This window comes from Dasypus novemcinctus, chromosome 3, assembly GCF_030445035.2.
Source record: "Dasypus novemcinctus isolate mDasNov1 chromosome 3, mDasNov1.1.hap2, whole genome shotgun sequence".
Lineage (NCBI taxonomy): Eukaryota > Metazoa > Chordata > Mammalia > Cingulata > Dasypodidae > Dasypus > Dasypus novemcinctus.
In genome coordinates this window covers 43,429,806-43,449,370 of record NC_080675.1, presented here as the reverse complement: position 1 = coordinate 43,449,370, position 19,565 = coordinate 43,429,806, and the positions used below count along the sequence as shown (strand labels likewise).

Below are 19,565 nucleotides of genomic sequence, written 5' to 3'. Positions count from 1 at the left end.
CTAGAGCCATCTGGACACTATAGGCAAGACACAACAACCCTTTGATATCAGCACCCTGTCGGTGGGCCTTACTTTCGAATATATGACAACCTATTTCCCCAATGTAAGAGTTAGAATCATTTATAATTTCTTCTATACCTTTTATTTGAGCCTATAATTAGTACTATGCCTATTAAATATATGTCATGGACACCTAAATCTTCTGTGTGTTCATATGCCTTTTGAGCCCGGAATCTCAGAAGAGTTGCAGCGTGCAAACATGGGCAAACATGGTAGATGGGAGCCCATTCGATTGAGCTACAGCCACTTCGCTATCTGGCTTTTTAAAAAAACCTAATTAGGCAATAGTTTATTACAAAATGTCAAGCCAAAATTTTGTAAAATGATGAAGCATATTCAACCATGTTATTCTAATAAAAAAGTTAGTAAAGAAAAGTTTTTTGCACTTAGTTGTGTACTATCTTAAATATTGTTCATCTTTAGCTCATCTTTTTAATATTTATTAAGCATGCTATGCAACTGTTTTAATTCAGTGGTTTATGACATTCAAAAATTGTTTTACCGATAGAAAGAGATGCATGATCAAAATTTTGGAGACCACTCTGGAGAGGCAGAGACATATAAATAAGAACATTTCAGTAAAATAGGAAAAATGCTGTTCCCTAGGGTATGACTATGTGGGAGGAGAAACCTTAGAAATGAATTGCTTGGAAGGGTCAAAGGAGGGTGTACTGAGGTGATAATCTAAAACTCTGCCTTTAAGGATAGTTAGAAATTTGTAAAGTAGTTATATTAGGATTCTTTCATAGAGTCCCTCCACTTCACAAAAAGTGTCCTTTCTGAAACAATGTTGTATTTATGGGACCTACTTAATTCAATGATTCATGTTTCTGTCTATAAATTTAGAGAAAAGAGTAAATCTATTCTAGTAAATGAGTATGATACTTCAAGAAGCTATAGAGAATGATGGCTTATCTCAACCAATTCCCCCTAAGTTTTCTTGCTGCCTCATTTTTCTCTTTGTTGGATTCTTTACTCTTGGACAAGATTGAAATGTTGTCAAAAATATCTGTAGTGGTATTTTTCACTCTGGTACTGGTAAAGAGAATGTTATATATTCATAAATTCTTGCAATATCTCTAAATCAGTTTTCTTAAGATGGACGGACTTCTTTTATAGCATTAACTATATATTGATGCACCATGCTATATTAATTTGTTTGTCCCTCTGAGCTCTTATCAGGGATATATGTCATACCATTTTTTAATCCCTTTCTCTGCCTGTCATATTCTAGGCATTTGAATGTTCCTTAAACTGAATGATTAAATGAAATAATCACAGTCTTGAGATTTTGTGCCAATTTATTTAAATATAATTTTCATCAAGTTTACTTTCAGGACTATTTTGAAGTTCATTATACAGGATATATATTATAAACTTATATGACTAATAAAATATAAGTTACAAACATCCAGAAAAAGAAGAAGATGCAAAAATGCATCTATGCTAGGCAGCATTGATGGCATAGTGATGAGCATAGCAGCCTTCCAAAAATGCTATATATGAAGGTAACTATATCTATATTCTATTATTGCATTAGAAATCATCACATGGAGTGGATGTGGCTCAGGTAGTTGCATGCCCTCCTCCCACATGGGAGGTTCCAGGTTTGATTCACAATGCCTCCTGAAAAAACAAACAAATAACAAGCAAAACAAATGAAAAAAAACTAACCCAGGGAAGCCAGTGTGGCTCAATGGTTGAGCAACAACTTCCCATGTATGTTCAATCCCTGGCCCCTGGTACCTCAAAAAAAAAAAAAAAAAAAAAAAAAAAATCACAAAATGTAGTGGCTTAGAACAGTGCTTTATTATTTCTCACAAGTCTGTGTTGTGTTTGCTGGGTTCAGCTGGGTGTAACTTATACTCCTTTCATCTGGGGTAATTCATGTGGATGAAATAATTTGTCAGCTCAGCTGTGGCTGGAGACCATAACATGGCCTCATTCGCATATCTGGGCCTTCTGTCCTGACTGTTCTCCCTCCACATGGTCTTTCACTCCATTACTTAGCCGAGGCTTCTGTCCATGGTAATTAGAGTTTGCCAAAAGAGTGAAGGCAAAGCTATGAGACCTTTTGAGACCTAGCTTTGGAACTCAGGCACCTTCACTTCTGCCCTTTCTTTTGGCGGAAACACATCACAAATCCAGCCCAGATTCAAGGGGTGTGGAAATAGACTCCATCTCGAAAGCAAGAGTTACAGAGAATTTGTAACCTTGATCTACCATGTTACATATGTATAGTTATTGAGGACAAAATTTCTTTCTGAGCTTGCTGAAAATAAGGGGAAAAGGATACATTACAGTACTAGCTCTCAGAATGAAGGATGTATACCAGAAAATTCAAATTTTAAAATCCATTTATTGTTTAGTAATACATGCAAATTACAAATAAATTCAAACAATGCAAAAAGGTAAAAAGGAAGTCAAAACTAAAATGTACTTCAAATCTACCTACCCAGCATTCCAATGTCTTTCTGTGCCTTTTTATATGGATAGGAGAATGGGTGGATGCCTAATTGATTAAAAGACATAACTGTAGAAAATTAGGATAATTCTCTAATGCTATTACAGATTAGCATTTTATTTGCATTCAAACAGAAGATTATGAATGAAAGAGCATATTGACTTTCAAATAAATGGTTTTTATTTCAAGAGATATAATGTGCCATTGAAAGAACCTTCTAAAGCTAAAGAAATTAAGAAAATCATTAATAGGTTTCAGTCATATTAACTATCTTTTTAAACTTTAGTATTGATTGAATCTTTGCTACCAAAGATAAGTGTATTAGCGCTGCTGTATTTCCTTCTGTCTTCTCACCTTTATATTTTGTTCTTTATATGATATCGTGAAAAAACTGAAAGACCAATACCCATCCCTCAAATTAGAGCTCATTTTATAAACCATTACAGAGATGTAGAAAGAAAGAAAGTCAGTCCCAACTACATCAGAAGATCTGGACAGAGTTGCACACAGTAAAAATTGGGGAAGAAAGAAACAGAGACAATATGCAATCTTTGTTGGACAACACTGTGATTTTATTAAATGTCCCATACTAGGGTCAGTTGCCTAGATAAAGATTTAGTTCATGATCTTGTGGACTTGTGATCAAGTTTCAGATTAGTTCCCTAATTCAGTGTGCATGTGTTCCTGGAACCTTGATCTTGATTAGAGAGAAAGGGAGTCAGCCCCATGTTTCATCTGTTTCTCAAAGGAACTGCTTCCAAAACAAAAGATACCTACCTTCCTTCAGTTTGCATCTCTGTAAATTGAGAGGTATTAGGAAGAATTTCTAGGATTTTGGTAATTTACCATTATGATTTCTTTAGGGTCTAGAGTAATAGTAGGATCCTTACCATGCTGCATTATGCCTTTCCAGAATATTTTTATTTATTTTTTAATCTTTTTTAAAAAAGATACATAGATCACACAAAATGTTACATTAAAAAATATAAGAGGTTCCCATATACCCCCACTCCCCACCCCCAACCCCACTCCTCCCACATCAACAACTCTTTCATCAGTATGGCACGTTCATTGCATCTGATGAATACATTCTGGAGCACTGCCACACAGTATGGATTATAGTTTACATTGTAGTTCACACTCTCTCCCAATCCATTCAGTGGGTTATGGCAGGATATATAATGTCCTGCATTGGTACCTCAGTATTATTCAGGACAACTTCAAGTCCCCAAAATCTCCAGAATCTTTTGTTTCTGCTGTTGACCATCCAATTTTTGACATCTGTGACATGAAACTGTATCTTTTATCTTATTTGGATGTTTTGTAGTAGTGTGTTTTCCCTTGGAGGTTATTCTTTTTTGGTCACTTTTAAAGATGTTTAGAGTGGGAATATTCTATGATACAATTTAATTCTACTGTTCAAACCTGGAAACTTAGGGCAGTAAATTTTTACAGAAATATTTTCAATGTAAGGGAGAATTAATCATTAAAATAGACAATGCCCTTGGCCTCATTTTTACAACAGGTAACAATGGAATTTTTTCATGTAAAAATCTTCAAGGGCATTGTAGCTGAGAGAAACAGCCAAATATTATGGCATATTTTGGATGAAAGTTATCTTACAGGTACAGAAGCAAGTAAGGTAAGGTACACTGCTTTTGGGTGATCTAATATGACAGGAAATGAAGACTTGGAATATGGTGAATGGTTAGAAAATGTGTTTAGTCATTGTAATGTGTATATATATCATTTTGGGGAACTTCCTGGAAATTCAGATTCTGATTCAGTAAGTCTTGGAACCTGAGAGTCTCTAGTTCTAACAATTTTCCCAGGTGATAACAAAGATGCTGGTCTTCAGACAGAAATGCTAGGCAAGTATAGATTCATAACTCTCCTCTACTTGACTGAATCTTTTTTAGTTTTTATTGTGGTATCATATATATAACACAATTTCTCATTTTAATTACTTAAACTTGCACAATTCAGTGTTATCAATTACATTCACGGTATTGTTCCAACAGCTCCACTACTGAAACTTCATTACCCCAAAAAGAAACTCTGGACCCATTAGCAGTAATTTCCCATTCTCTCCCTTCCCTCTGCCCCAGCTAACCTGTAATGTACTTTATGTCTTTGTGAATTTGCTTATTTTATTTATTTCATATAAGTGAAATCATATAATGTTTGTCCTCTGTTGTCTGGTTATTTTACTCAACATGATGTCTTCAAGGTTCTTTCATGGTGTAACCTGTATCAGAACACCATTCCTTTTAATGACTGAATAATATCCCATTGTAGGTATATGTCACATTTCATTTATCCATTCATCTGTTGATGGACATTTGGATTGCTTCTACCTTGACTGAGTTCTTGAGACAAGGGACTTATTCATATTTGTATTCCTGTTATATAACTGCAGTGCCTGAATAAAAGTGGCCCTGAAATATTTTGTGTTAAAAAATAAATGAATTAGTGAATCAATAAATGAATGACTCCTAGGGACCTGGAATACTGGTATTCTGTATTGGTGGTTGAGGAATTATCCTTATATTTCAGAAACCAATGAAAGGATTGCTGTTTTGTTATAAAAATCTAGAAGCCTTACTAAAATTTGTGCTTAGAGTGAAAAATTGTTCCACATCACACAGTGTAATGGTAACAACTGATTTTAAGCTGTTTGACATCTTAGTAGGCTCATAAAGTTCAGTTAACTGTGAAATTCATCCTCAGGTAATTGAACAAATTGTTTCTTTAGACTAGTAGTTCTCAAGTGATTGGCTGCATTTTAGAAATCACCTGGGAAACTTTAAAAAACCCCAGAGCTCAGCTGCGTCCTGGGATAGGACCCGAGCATTAGTGGTTTTTAAACCTCACATATGATTTAGTTTGTAACCAAGGTTACTTGACTGTAAACTCTGAAATCAGTCAGTCCTTCATTTATTTTTTAATTCAACACCAAATGCATGATGAGCACACAATATGTTTACTTAATTGGTGGATGAATGTATTCTAAGAAAGTATTTCCTATTGCCAAACAGTATCCTTGATCAGTATAAAAGGACTATTTTGAGTATCTTTATCAGCATCTTGAAATTTGAAATGTTTTAAACATAGTATTTGCAGTTCTGACATTTCGTATTTGATATATTCCTCAGTGTTTGAGATATTTTATCATTATGGCTTTGAATCTCAAACAGTTTTAATCACAACCTGATGTAAATGGAGTATGGTCAGTGATAAGAAAGCTATGACGCAGGCACCCAGTACCATGATGGTAGTCTTAGAAATGTTACAAAGAGATCTAAAGTGTTCTGGGATCTGTTCATGAGAAGACAAGTCAGTTAATCTGCCCATTACTGAGTTGTGTTGTCAACTATATTTTTTATATACCCGAGATAATAATGAACTACTTGCAATGAGGAGAATTTTGGCATTTTAACTTTTAAGTAGATAGAAGGACCAGACAAAGTTTTAAGTCTGGCTTGTGAAATTCCCTCATAATCACCCTTATTATATTACTCATTATTTTTAGTGAACTTTCCTCAGAGTAAAGTTATAAATAAATCAAGGATGGAAGTCTTCAGGTAGGTTCTCAGTAATCTATCATTTACAAATATTTTTTATAAAATAGTTTGTTGTAATTAATTAATCATAGCAGGGAAAAATCCCCCCTTTTAGGAGCTTTGAGTGCTGTTCCCATAATGCCAGCTATAACAGTTTGCTATTTATGATTTAAAAAAAAAAAAAGGAAGCATAGATTGTGTTTGTAAACTGGTCTGCTCTGGGCATATTAGATTGTATGAAATTCATAGGTTTTACTTTTACTTGATTAAATTATAATTAAGGCTTTGATTGGGCCATGTCAGTGAATCCTCACCCCCTTGGTGGGCAGGGACTCACAGAGAAAACAATATGACAGAGAGAGTTTTAGTTTTGATGCTGGAGCAACCAGGAAGTAAGCACAGAGGAGAACACAGAAACAGATACACAGGAAGAGAGAGTGCTTCATAGACACGGCCCTGGGAAGACAGATGAGCCTGAGAGTCTACAGCTGAACTTGCAGAGAGAACAGGACAGCTAAGCCCACAGAGAAATGAGCCCCAGGGACAGTGATGAGCCGTATGCCAGGCTATAGCTGAGATGGGAAGTCTTAAGATGGAGTCTTAAGAGGAAGGAGGAAAGCTGAACTCTCACAGGCATTGCCTGCCGTCTTGTGTCAACACATGGCAAGAGACTCTGTGTGAGAAAGTACCACTTATGGTACCTTGAGTTGGACTCCTCAGGGCCTTGTGACTGTAAACTTCTACCCCAAATAAATACTCTTGATAAAAGCCAACAGATTTCTGGTATTTTGCATCAGCATGCCTTTGGCTGACTAGTACACCAGGATAAAACAAAAATATAGGAGAATAAAGGAAAAAATTCTTCTAATATTTATCCTGCATTTTGTATCACTGGTTAATTTGAGAGCTGAGGGCATTGTATTATACATCTGTGTTTCAGCCTGCTATTTGTATTTCACATCTAATTATCAATAACCATATGAGATGATTTAATTATTAAATTTTGGTCCTGAATTGAAAGAGGATAATAAAACAACATAATACCAAAGCAAGTATATGATGAATTTAAATGACCCCTTAAGATCCCTTTTTTAATAAATAGCTAAAATATAGGTAAGATGAATAGAATTAGCAGTAGATAGAAGAATCAGCAGATGGAGGTCCCAGTTCCACTTCTTTCATAAATTACCTGTTTGATTTTGGGTGAATCATTTAATCACTTTATACTTCAATTTTCTTATCTAGAAAATGAAGAGGTAAATCTCCTAAGATTCCTACTTGCTCTAGATTTTTATGGTATATAACTCTAATTTCTTAAACTGTCATAGCATTGGTGTTGAAAAAGGTACTTTGTGCAATCTTTTATTCAAACACCTTGCTTTTAAGACAACCATGTACAGTAAATCACTGAAAAATGTAAAACTTTCCTAAGCAAACTTAGGAAATAACAGAGCAGAAAATATTGACTCAGTGTAGGGGAAAGAACATAATTTGAATTTGAAGTGGACCTATTTTGAATCCCAGTTCTTACTTTTTCTTGTGAGTCCATAAGCAGATTTCTTTTTTATTTATTTCTCTCCCCTTCCCCCCCACCGAGTTGTCTGCTCTCTGTGTCCATTTGCTGTGTGTTCTTCTGTTACCTCTTCTATCCTTATCAGTGGCACTGGGGAATCTGTGTTTCTTTTTGTTGCGTCATCTTGTTGTGTCAGCTCTCCGTGTGTGCGGCACCATTCTTGGGCCGGCTGCACTTTCTTTTGCGCTGGGGGGCTTTCCTCACAGAGTGCACTCCTTGCGCATGGGGCTCCCCTACGTGGGGGACACCCCTGCATGGCAGGGCACTCCTTGCGCACATCAGCACTGTGCATGGGCCTGCTCCACACGGATCAAGGAGGCCCAGGGTTTGAACTGCGGACCATTGGGCCAAGTCCACTTTCTAAGCAGGTTTCTTAATCTCTCTAACTTATTTATGAAAAAATGAATGAGACTGTTTTTTCTGATATATAAAATTGAGGTACAAATGTTTACCTGACATGATTAGTAGTCAGTAAATAATGAGATCATGTAATTAATACATAGGTAGTAATTATTTTTTAATAATTGTTTTTTAGCTTGCATGAATGAATGGCTATAAAGACCTTCAGCTATAGGTATATAATTAACATGAATTTTAAACAATTTATGGAATTTTTCCTTGTTTCATTTACTTTCAAGAATTTGTTGGTTGCATCCTCCTTTTCTGTAATGAATAAAAAAACTGAATCATGAATGTTTTTTGGTTGAGTGTAATTTTACAGTGATTTGTGCTTTACAGTTTTCTTATTGGTTGTTGAAAATAATATGTTTCCTCACTATATGTGAATTGTTTGAGGACATGGATGCTTTTGTGCAGGCATATGACAATACTATTGTCTTCTTTCAGGAAACCCTAATAGATTGGTGTGATGAAAAGGAACTTAACTTGATATTAACAACTGGAGGAACAGGGTTTGCACCACGAGATGTCACTCCAGAGGTGAGATAATACATGCCTTTTCTATTTTCAATGAGTAATGTTATTTTTAATCCTTTTTACTCTTTTTTACATTGTGTTTGTAATTTTGCTAGTCAGAACAAGTTACTTGTGGTTCTAAGAATGTGAAAAGTTATTATATAAAGTTATTTCTTCACTTTTTTCCTTTGGATTTAAACTAGAAATGATATAATATGAGGAAGATTGAAGTGTTCCAGAATGTAATCCTTCATTTGCTCCATGGTCTATGGTATCAGCTAAGCTTCAGGAACTTTCCCAAAGGGAAGAGATAGCAGAACTCTTACTCAGTATGCCTGTGGTCCATTCTGCTTTGTTGACACAGTTCAGAGTTGAACCTTATTTCCCTTTTCTTGAGATACTCTTCTCATTGGTCTTACAACACACTAGAATATTTACACCAATTTTACATTAGTTTGGAAGATAAAAGTTTTTATTTTTATAATCTTAAGTGTGAACTGCATTAAAATACAGAACTTAACAAGCCAAAAAGGCAAAATGAATATCTAGATTTTCAAGCCAAACAGGCAGAAATAATATCTAGGCTTCATACTGCAAGAATCACCTTCAACCCTTGCTCAGGGAGAAAAATTAGGAAAAGAATGAAGAGTAAGCAATGCTCACTGACACAGGGAAAAAGTCTTTTATTTTCTTGTTGTTAAAGAAACCATGAACTTCGGGTATCACTTCAGTTATACACAAACTTAAGCTACTACTTGTGACGTTATTTCTTTTACTACACCCAAAAACTGTTTCTTTGCTAAATTTCAACTTAATGTTAATGATTTCTTTCTATGTTCAAATCAATACCATATTGTGCGTACTGCCTTATTAATAGCAGGGTTCTTTTGCTCTATGCCTGTTAAATAATCACTGCCCTTCTTACTTTAATGTAGTGCTTTTTAAACTTTAGCCTGTATCAGAATAAATCAAAGGGCTAATTAAAACACAAATTGCTTGTCCCTAACTCCAGGGGTTCTGGTTCAGTAAATTTGCAGCGGGGCCAAAGAATTTGTATTTCTAACAAGATTCCAGGTAATGCAGATGTTGTGACAGCCATACTTGCACACTTTGAGAACCACTGCTCTAGTATATAAAAATGCCATTTTTGAACAAGTTATAAAATTTTTCTATTCTATATAAAAGTCATGACACAGAATTTTAAAACATTATTTTAATTAAGGTTATAATAAAATAGTTTTGCTTTTAAGAGCAATCAAAATTGAATTGTACTGGGAAATTCTTAATTCCAACTGCTTCTAAAAGGAGATCTTCATACAGTTTATTTCATTTCTGGGTGCTGAGAAGAAATGATTATTTGACCAATTTTGAAATTTCTTTTAAAACTGTGAGACTAACTGAAAAAGTACAGTTGGGAGGGAAGCTATCTCCTTCAGAGATTTGTTCATGTTTTAAGAAAATTGCCTATGTACATGAGGACATTGACTTTTGGAGTTTGAGTACTGTCTTTAGTAAATGACTTTGGATTTATATATCCATCACACAAATTTTTGTGTGATGTTTGATATTTTCATAATAGTACTTCTTCTTTTATCAGAAAAGCTGGATGACCATAGACTAGCCGCTTAACCACTCTGTGCATCAGTTTCCTATGAAATGGGGGAAATAATAGTATCTATCCACCAAGGTGGCTGTGAAGATTCAATGAGAACTATTCCTGGCATTTTATTAAATCCAATATAAAGGTTACTTATAAGGGTTATAATTTATAAGGATTAATTTAATATAATTTAATATAAGGGTATATTTTATATATAACTACCAAATGGAAAAATAGACTCTTATATTAAATTTAAAGTGTGTCCATGTAATCTTCATAATCTTGTTAAATTATTTCTTAATTTTGATAGAGTATTTCATATTTTATGTTTTCCATCAACATAAACAGAGCTCTTGAATTTCTGCCATTCTCGAATCTGATTATTTTTATTTCCTTTGCTTAAAAAGTTTTTGTTGACAAGGGTCTATCCCCTTCCATGGCTCTATATGTTTAATTATATCAGAAATTGAACAACTCTTTATTCTTAAAGGTTTTCAGTTACCTGAAAACTGTCAGTGAACTCTTTTATTCATATACAGCTATAGCAACCTGAGTAAAGTTGCATTAGATTTTTATGAGTTTAAAATATATATAAATCAGTTTTCTCTAAAAATCTATTTTAAAAACAATTTACCTGCTTGTGAATAATTTGATATATTAATATGTTCACTATACTTCATAATTTATATATACAAACAGATAGGATATAAATATCTAAAAAAGTCCTTAGAACTTATAAACCTTTGAAAGATAAACAAAAACATTATAGGGTCACCTAAAAATAACTCTGCTAAATTTGCATTTATTCTATACCCTTAAATAGGTGCAGTTCTCATAAAATCTAAAACATAGTACTAGGATATGAGTTAAGAATTAGAAATATAATTATAGACCTGTAATTATATAGTTATTTGCCATTAACTTGTCTTAGGTAATTGTGCCTAAAAGAGGAAACTCTTTCTAGACCACATTTACCTATATATAGTTAGGGTTACAAATATTTTTAAATAAAATAAAAAGTTATTGATAGAAAATACAAGTATATATTTAATAAAGATAAAATAATGTAAAACATCTCCCTTGTAGTACTAATATTTTTAATTCAATAAAATAATTTGTTTGATATACAAACATAAAGGACAGTTGTTTGTGGGATACATATGTCATAAAAAACATGAACGAGGAAAATGATAAAAAGAATGCATGAAATAAAGCAAAAAAAATATCTGTTATCAATGGGTATGGAACCTAGAGAAAATGAAAAGTTTAATAGATTTCTTCCAAAGTCTTTTTTTCCTTAAATATTTTTAATTTTGCAATAATTTCAAACTACAGGACAATTGCAAAAATAATACAAAACCCATATAGAGAATTGCAACATATAGCATTGCAGATACCCAGATCCACCAATTTTAACATTTTGTCCCATTTGCTGTGTCATTCTATCTATCAATCCAACTCTATTTGTATACTGAATATCTATCAATTTTCTAAACATTGGAGAGTATATTATATACATCACGCTCCTTGAACATATAATGCCTCCATGTATATTTTCTAAGAACAGGGATATTCACTTATGTAACCACCTTAAATACACTTATCAAGTTCAAGCACTTTAATATTGATAAAGTTTTCAGTCTATATTCCAGTATTTTTATATGTTCCAATAAATTCCTTTTGGATCTTTTCTTCTCCATTATTATATCCAGTCCAGGATCATGTATTTCATTTAATTGTCATTGTCTCTTTAGTTGCTCTTATTTTTCAATTGTGAAAACATATATATAATATAAAATTTCCTATCTCAATCACTCCCAAGCATGCTGTTCAGTGGGATTAGTCATATTCATTATGTTGTGCTACCCACACCACCATCCATTATCAGAATTCTCCTGTCACCCCAAACAGAAACCGTATACCCATTATGCAATAACTCTGCATACCACCTACCCTATTCCTCCTGGTAACCTGTACACAATTTTCTGTCCCTATGCATTTGCATATTGTAGTTATTTCATATAAGTTGACTCTTCCCAGGTTTTTTAAATAAAGAATGGAATAGCAAATTTAGTAAAATTTACCCTGCTTACATATTCTATAAGAATAAAGCTATCAGAATTTATTTTCCTAAATTATGAAATTGCATCTATTTATAGGCCCTGTGTCTTAGAATGTAGTTCATCTGATCGTCCCATGCCTGCTGCAAGTCTTCTCTTTACCTCCAAATATGAAATACTATTAAAGCTTATGTATAGCAGGATAATAATTCACATTCCTCAACTTTTTGGACTTTTATTTTGATATGATGATCTGTATTTTTCAAGAAAAATAGCATTTTCTCTGATCTGATGAAGACTGGATGATTATTTAGCAATGGTGAAATATTAGTAAATATAAAATTCTGTGAAGCATAAGGAGGACTCATTGCTATAGAAAGTATTATCTCCTCATGTCCCAATATCACTTAAAAGCAATTTATGTCCAAAGAAGGTATTATTCTGTAAGTATATATAAAATATACTTAAATTTTTAAAAATATGTGACTATATTTTTAAATAGCAAAAATTTAGGTAAGGACATACAGGCAAGATGAAATGAAAGCCCTCTGAGACATAAATGCATGAATTCTAGAAGACTAAAAGATTAAGAGGCATTTTAAAAATATAATTACAAAGAAATTTGTGATAATATGTTATAGTATATTAGAAAATTTTAAGCTGTTTAATATTTATAAGGAAAAAATAACTCAGCACTTTTAGAGTGCTAGCCTATACCCAGAAATCAGGGTTGTGCACTGTTATATTATCCAGATCATGAATTAAAACGTTAAATAAAAATCCAGCTTATACCTTATGTTTCATCCACTCGTTTATTCATCAAGTTTTTTGTTTTTAATCCTCAGTGTGTATCATATGCTATGCTGGTTGCTAGAGTGTAAAAATGCATAAAATACCATCCCTATCCTAAAGACACTCATAATCTATTATAGGAGTCGTTAAACTATGGCCTGTAGGCCATAGTTAATACCAAAGAAGGTATTATTCTTCTGGCCAAACCCAGCCCGTCACCTTTATTGTATTGCCCACAAACTAAGTTTGGATTTTATTTTTTTTAAACAACTGGAGAAAAATGGGAAGAAGAATATTTCGTTACATGTGAAAATGATATGAAATTTAAATTTGGGTGTCCATAAATGAAGTTTTCTTGGAACACAACCATATTCATTTATGTACTATCTATAGCTACAAAGGCAGAGTCGAGCAGTTGCAACAAAGACTGTATTGCCTATAATGCCTAAAATATTTACCATCCGACCCCTTTGCAGAAAAAGTTTGCTAACCCTTGGTCTATTGGATGGTAGTAAATAATCTTTACTCACAATTTTTAAATTACTTTACTAATTTTTACCTTTTGTTCTTTAGTAATCTGAAATGATGTGCATTTCATTTCTTAAATTTTTAGTTTTAGAAGGAGTGAAGAAATAAAACACTTTCTACCATATTGAACTGTGTTGCCCCATTGGCTCAATAGAAAATACAGCATAACAAAAATAAAATATTCCTCATTCTAAATGAATAATATAAAATTTTAAACCTTCAAATAGCAAAATTAAGAAATGAATTTGTTATACATTAAGTGAAATATCACTGAAAAATTGTTACACATGATATTACCAATGCCTCCTAACAAAAGTATGCTTCTATAATTGATCATTATGAATAATCAAACAACAGAAGTAGCAAAAATTTCAGGACCCTATAAATTTGATATTAAGGGATACTTATTCAAAAGGATTCTTAATTTTCAGTATGAAAGTGAAAATGTATCTGACAAAATGACCAATACTCAAAGGAAGAGAATTCTGAAAACCTGATACAAAGGAAACCTCAGTTTCTAGGAAAAGTCTATGAATTCCAGGAGACATATTTTGTTTGTTGCTCGTAAATTTCTATTTCTTTGCAACAGATTACTATCTAAACTTTTCTATAAATATTTTGCACATAGGTTATTAGGAATCTTTTTCTGTGACTATGATGCCCAATGTTGTAATACAAATGAAAGAAAAAATATATTATAAAATATTTTCAAAATTTGTTGAAATTCATATAGTTCACAATTTTGGGTATGTGTGTACTATAACTTAGGTATTATTTTAGGCATCATAACCATTTTTTTCTTTCTTTTACATTATAATACTTTAAAAACAAGAATAGCATGTTAAGTAATAGGAAGGTGAGAAAATTGACCTGAGCTACTCACTAAATGATAATGATTTCATTTTATCTTGTCTGTGGAAGTCAGTAAAATTTGACATTTAGTGGTTTCACCTAAAAGTCAACACTGGACCTTATAATAATCAGAAAAATGCTCTTAAATTATTATAACATTAGCATAGCAAAAGCATCATGTTTAATAATTTTTGAAAGAAAATGTGATCAGTAACATAGGTCATTTAAATTATATAATTGTTTCAACTATTTTTCAATTTTCTTAAGGAAACATTTCACTGGCAAAATAGCATACACTGATACTATAAAACTTTTTATGAATATTTGTTTAGTAGTTCTGGGATCATTTTGATTAAAATAAAATACCATATTATACTTGTGAAGCTAAAAATAACCACACTGAACTAGGATTTGGGTATCTTAAAATTGTTTTGAATAAATGGAAAAATTCAGTAATATGAAATTACTTACAAAGCAGAATGCTAGTAACCCTTATACTTGAAATATTTTAAACCAAATTATATAGACTGTACCTCTGGTCAGATTGGGTTATATTTAATGCTATTTTAAACATATTTTCATATAATTTCTATGAGCTAATCCTGGACATGGGAAATATGTTCCTATGTCTTATCTTTGTCTAAATGTGTTGGTATGCCATATGGTGTAGTGATAAAAGCTTGCACTATAGACTCAAAGACCGGAATTTCCATCTAAGCTCTGCCACTTACTATGAAATTTAGATGAAGTTAACATCCTCAAAACTCAGTTTTATAATCTAAATTTGCTAATTCCTACCTCTCAAGGTTGATGTTTCTAATAATTGAGATTTTAATAGTAGCCATTAATATTAACTCTTACAAATAACTGCAGTATCAGGAGGTGTTTAAAGTATTTTCTTACTCACTTAACCTTCAAAACAACCATATGAGGCAGGTACATTTTAAAGTTAAATTTTAAAGTTAAATTTTAAAGTTAAAATTAGAGAATATGTGACAAAGATAGGTTAATTAACTTGCCCAAGATTTTCCAAGCTATTAAGTAGCAATAATGCATTTAAAAAAGGATTTAGCATAATACCTGGCACCTTTGAAGATGGTTCAGTGTTCATTTTTTAATTTTTTCATCCTCATTTAATATTTCATCCTTGTTTAACTTGTATCTCTAATTACATTTGGTAGGCCCAGTTATTTCTGCTATTTAACCATCATTCTGGTAGCTGTTAGCCACTAACATACTTTGTGAATATGCCTAAAAAATAAGGACATAAGCCAGCATTTCCCCACAACTACTTTAAGGCATGGGAACAGGAATAAGATTTTCTGTAGCTTACATGATAGGAGGAATAAGGGCTTGTGAGAATTTGATGCTTCTATAGTCTCCTGTTGATGTAGTTGGATTATGTACTTCTTGATACCCTGCTTCTAGAAGATATACTGGATGAAAAGTTTATTAGGAATATGGTCACCATACTGAACCTATTTATTTTATTTAGGTCTTCAATTCCTTTGTAATTTTTAATTCTTGGAATTTAGCTTCAGATGGCTCAGACATGTGATAATCAGGATAGATTTTTAGTAATAGCTCACTTTATGTCTCGTTTTTATAATTATTTTGCATTTTCCACTGAAAAGCAATGTATGTTTCAGAACATAGGCACATTTATGTGTATCAGTTTGCTAAAATTAGCATTTATCATCTTTATTCAATTCAAAAGTATTTATTGAAAGTCTTAAGCTTTATTGAGTTCAAAGCTAAAACAAATGTACCCCTAAAATAATTACATGAAAACTCAATATAAACCTAGTACTAGAAAGTTCAGCCATTTCAGGTCAAAAGATTTTTTTAAAGGGAAAGATTAAGAGAGAGCTGAGTATTCAATGAAAATTTTATAAGTAAAGTAGAATTTAAGCTGAAATCAAAGGAAAGACAGGTTTCAGATTAGCAGAGAGTAGGACATTTCTGGTGGGGGTAAGGAAGAAAGGGAAAAAGTATGAACAAGGTTCAAAAAAGGGCAAACTTATGAAAGAAGACAAACTTAAGAAAATCTTCCTGGTTAGAGCAAAGGATTCACTTTACCAAAACGGATGAAAAAACTAGACCTGTGTTATTTTACATCTTTCTTAGAACAGCTAGAGAAAAAAAAATCTATAGAAATAAGAAACAGCAACTCTTATTATTCAGGGATCCCTTCAAAGTCATGATTTATAAGTCTATAATCAACTAATACATAAAGAAAAGTCCTAACATCAAGGCTTTCTAAAAGCAGACTCTTGAGAATGGGCAGTATTAAAATGCACATCAATACAATCCCCAATAGGGCTAGCGTCATTCTTCTCAGAGATTGTTTTTATTATCTGGTTTTAAAAGAAAAAAAAAAAAGGAGTCCTGATTTAATTTGCAAAATAGTGACTATCTATACCATTATTTGTACATTAGTGTACATTTGACGACTATTCAATGCCCCCTAATGTTCAAACCCTAGCATGCCCCTTTCAGCATTCCCTACCTTTGCCTACACATCTCATTCATACTTTTCCATCTGCAATTTCATTTCATAGACAATTCTAATTGTTTGAAAATCCAAACATATAAAACTGAAACTTGTCTCCTTTTACTTTCTACCCACTGGTCTTAATCTGCCCTTGGCAATGCATACAAAAAAGTTAATTCCTCTTTTACATGACAGTTTCTTCTGGTATTTGAAGATAATCATTTTTTTCCCTTTTAAGTCCACTTACTTTTGTATTAGTTTTGTATTCATGGAAAATACAAATTCTTTTTAAAAACAATAACTTACCTGAAATTTTTGTACCTTGAATTTGTATTTTCTGTCATCCACAAAAACCTAATGTTTTCAAGGTGCTGCATACATTTATGGCACTTTAAAGATCTATGATTCACCCATAATTTCCCCTATTTAACCTTTTTCCCTATAGGCTTCCCTTATTTCCTGTTGGAAAGTGTAAGCATTTTTTTCTGAAAGTGGAAACACCATTGCAGACTTTCCCAAGACATATTCTCTCTTATTTTGTTTATCCATTAAAAACAATCCATTAGTGTGATTGTACCAGTAGAAAAGTTACAAGTAAACAATTTAACTATTAAATAAAGCAATTAGGACAATATATGACTTGGCGTATTAAAACTATTAAGTTGAAAGTTTCCAATTCCACATAGCAATACTAAAGAAGGAAAACTCAACATCAGAATTTGAATGCTGAGAATTAGGCAAAAACAAAAACTCTGCATATGAAGAAGCCATAAATAAAATTTTATCTTTAGTTTCCCTTTGAATATATGTATTGATTGCATGCCTACTCTGCACCAGAATATGTACTCAGCTTTTAAGGGGCCCTTATGGGGAAAATAGACGATATCAGTAAACATACAAGTAAGCATAGGTAAGTTCTATGTCTAATTATAGGTCTTATTGGAAGAGTAGTGTTGGCCCTAAAGTAATTTGTGAGATAGCACACCATAATGTTTAAGAGCACAGACTTCCTGGATTTAAATCCCTGATCTACCTCTCACAAGTTTATAACCTTACATGAGTTACTTAACTTCCTATGCCTCAGTTTTCTTATGTTTAAAATGTATCTTACCTGATAGGACACCTATATTATGTGAGTTTATAGAAGTAAAGTACAAAAAAGAGTGAACTGCTATGTATATATTTGCTGTTATTATTATCTACAATATAAATTGAAAGAGCGTTAGCTTAAGAAAATAAACAGATAATGGCTAGATAAATGTTGAAAGAACTCTGCTGGGGGAAACTCAAGCAGTACAGGACCTAAAGTACAAAATAGTGTAGCTGTGGAAAAAAAAGAAGGAACATCAGAGAGGGCATGCCACATACTGATTTTATCAGCATGGTAAAATCTTGAAATCTCCTCTCCAGCTCACCCATATCGTTATCTCTCTTATAAAATAAACAGATACTGGCATACTAGAACAATTTACTTTTGCCAAATACATGCTAAGACATTGACAACAGTATATTATTGAATAGTTTGGAAATATAAGGTGCTAAAAGAATGTATCTCTAGAGACATAGTTTCAGGAATAAAGAATTCAGACACTTAATTTCTTTATTATTGTCTGAAATCAAGAAGTTGTACTCATCTGTCTCTGTATTAGTTCTCTATCTATAAAATGGTCTTAATTTGGTTTCCCTACAAACTCTAATGAGATGACAACTAATGGATTTATATCTGTCAAGTACTTAGAACTTCTCAGAACAATATCATTGTATTAAAAGAGCAGGGTATTTAGAACTTATTTATTGCCTGCCATAAACAGAAACTAATTAGGAGTCTGAAAGGAGATTAAGTTGTCAAAAGAAACAATTTGGAATGCTTCTAATAATTTTACCAGTATTATGTTCTCATACTGGAACCTGGAAAGAACATGGCTGCCATTAAAGAATGGACAACAGAACTTCCAGGGAAGCACTTCGGCACTCAGGCCTTCTACCAAAATAATTATTAAATAAACAGGAATTGTCTGAAACAACTTGAAACTCCAGAGGCCAGAAAGGCACTGTATAGCATCCAGGGAGGAAGAGGCTGATAAATTACAGTAAAGAACTGTCAGTTGCTCTCTCTGGTGGCTACCAGTGCCCACCCCCTACTCTTGCAGCAGGCAGCTGTGGGTTCCAGTCTCTGACTAACAGCTAGTGACAGTAATTTTGTAAAATTATAAAAATCGTCTTTTCCAAGAACAGGGGTGTGCACAACTGATCACTAATCATGGCTTTGATTAGCAAATTCTGATTTTAGATTCCTGGCTCTTAAGGGTAGCTACTTTTTCAACCCACCCCAGACAAAGTCAGCAACATTCATTGTTTCAATCTTCCCTGGATAGAGGCAGAGGCAGTGGAGATTTAAAGATGCAGGGCCTCCTCAGAGCTGTGGGAAAAGTTAGCTAAATGGCTGCATTTGCTGGTTAAGCCAAGAAAGCTCAGCTTTGGGGAGTTTCCTGAGAAGATTTTTTATGACCTTCCCAACCCCTCCATAGTGCACTTTGGAGCCAGTCTCTGTCCCCTTCATGTTTCCTTGGCCCTATTTTGACTTGAAAGACCAAATTGGGAAAGTACTCCCAAGGGAACCCTCCTCCCAGAATTTGTCCTGTAGGCAAAAGCAGCATGAGACAG

At 33.0% G+C, this 19,565-nt stretch overlaps 1 protein-coding gene across 22 annotated transcripts in view; it reads left to right on the top strand.

The window, feature by feature from the left end:
* Positions 1 to 19,565, top strand: part of GPHN (gephyrin) — an 801,248-nt gene that overhangs the window by 321,793 nt on the left and 459,890 nt on the right. For all 22 annotated transcript variants that reach the window (XM_058293259.2, XM_058293251.2, XM_058293256.2 and 19 more), the window contains one exon: positions 8,507 to 8,599. In XM_058293259.2, the coding sequence (XP_058149242.1) occupies positions 8,507 to 8,599 (93 nt within the window). The remainder of the gene's footprint in view (positions 1 to 8,506; positions 8,600 to 19,565) is intronic.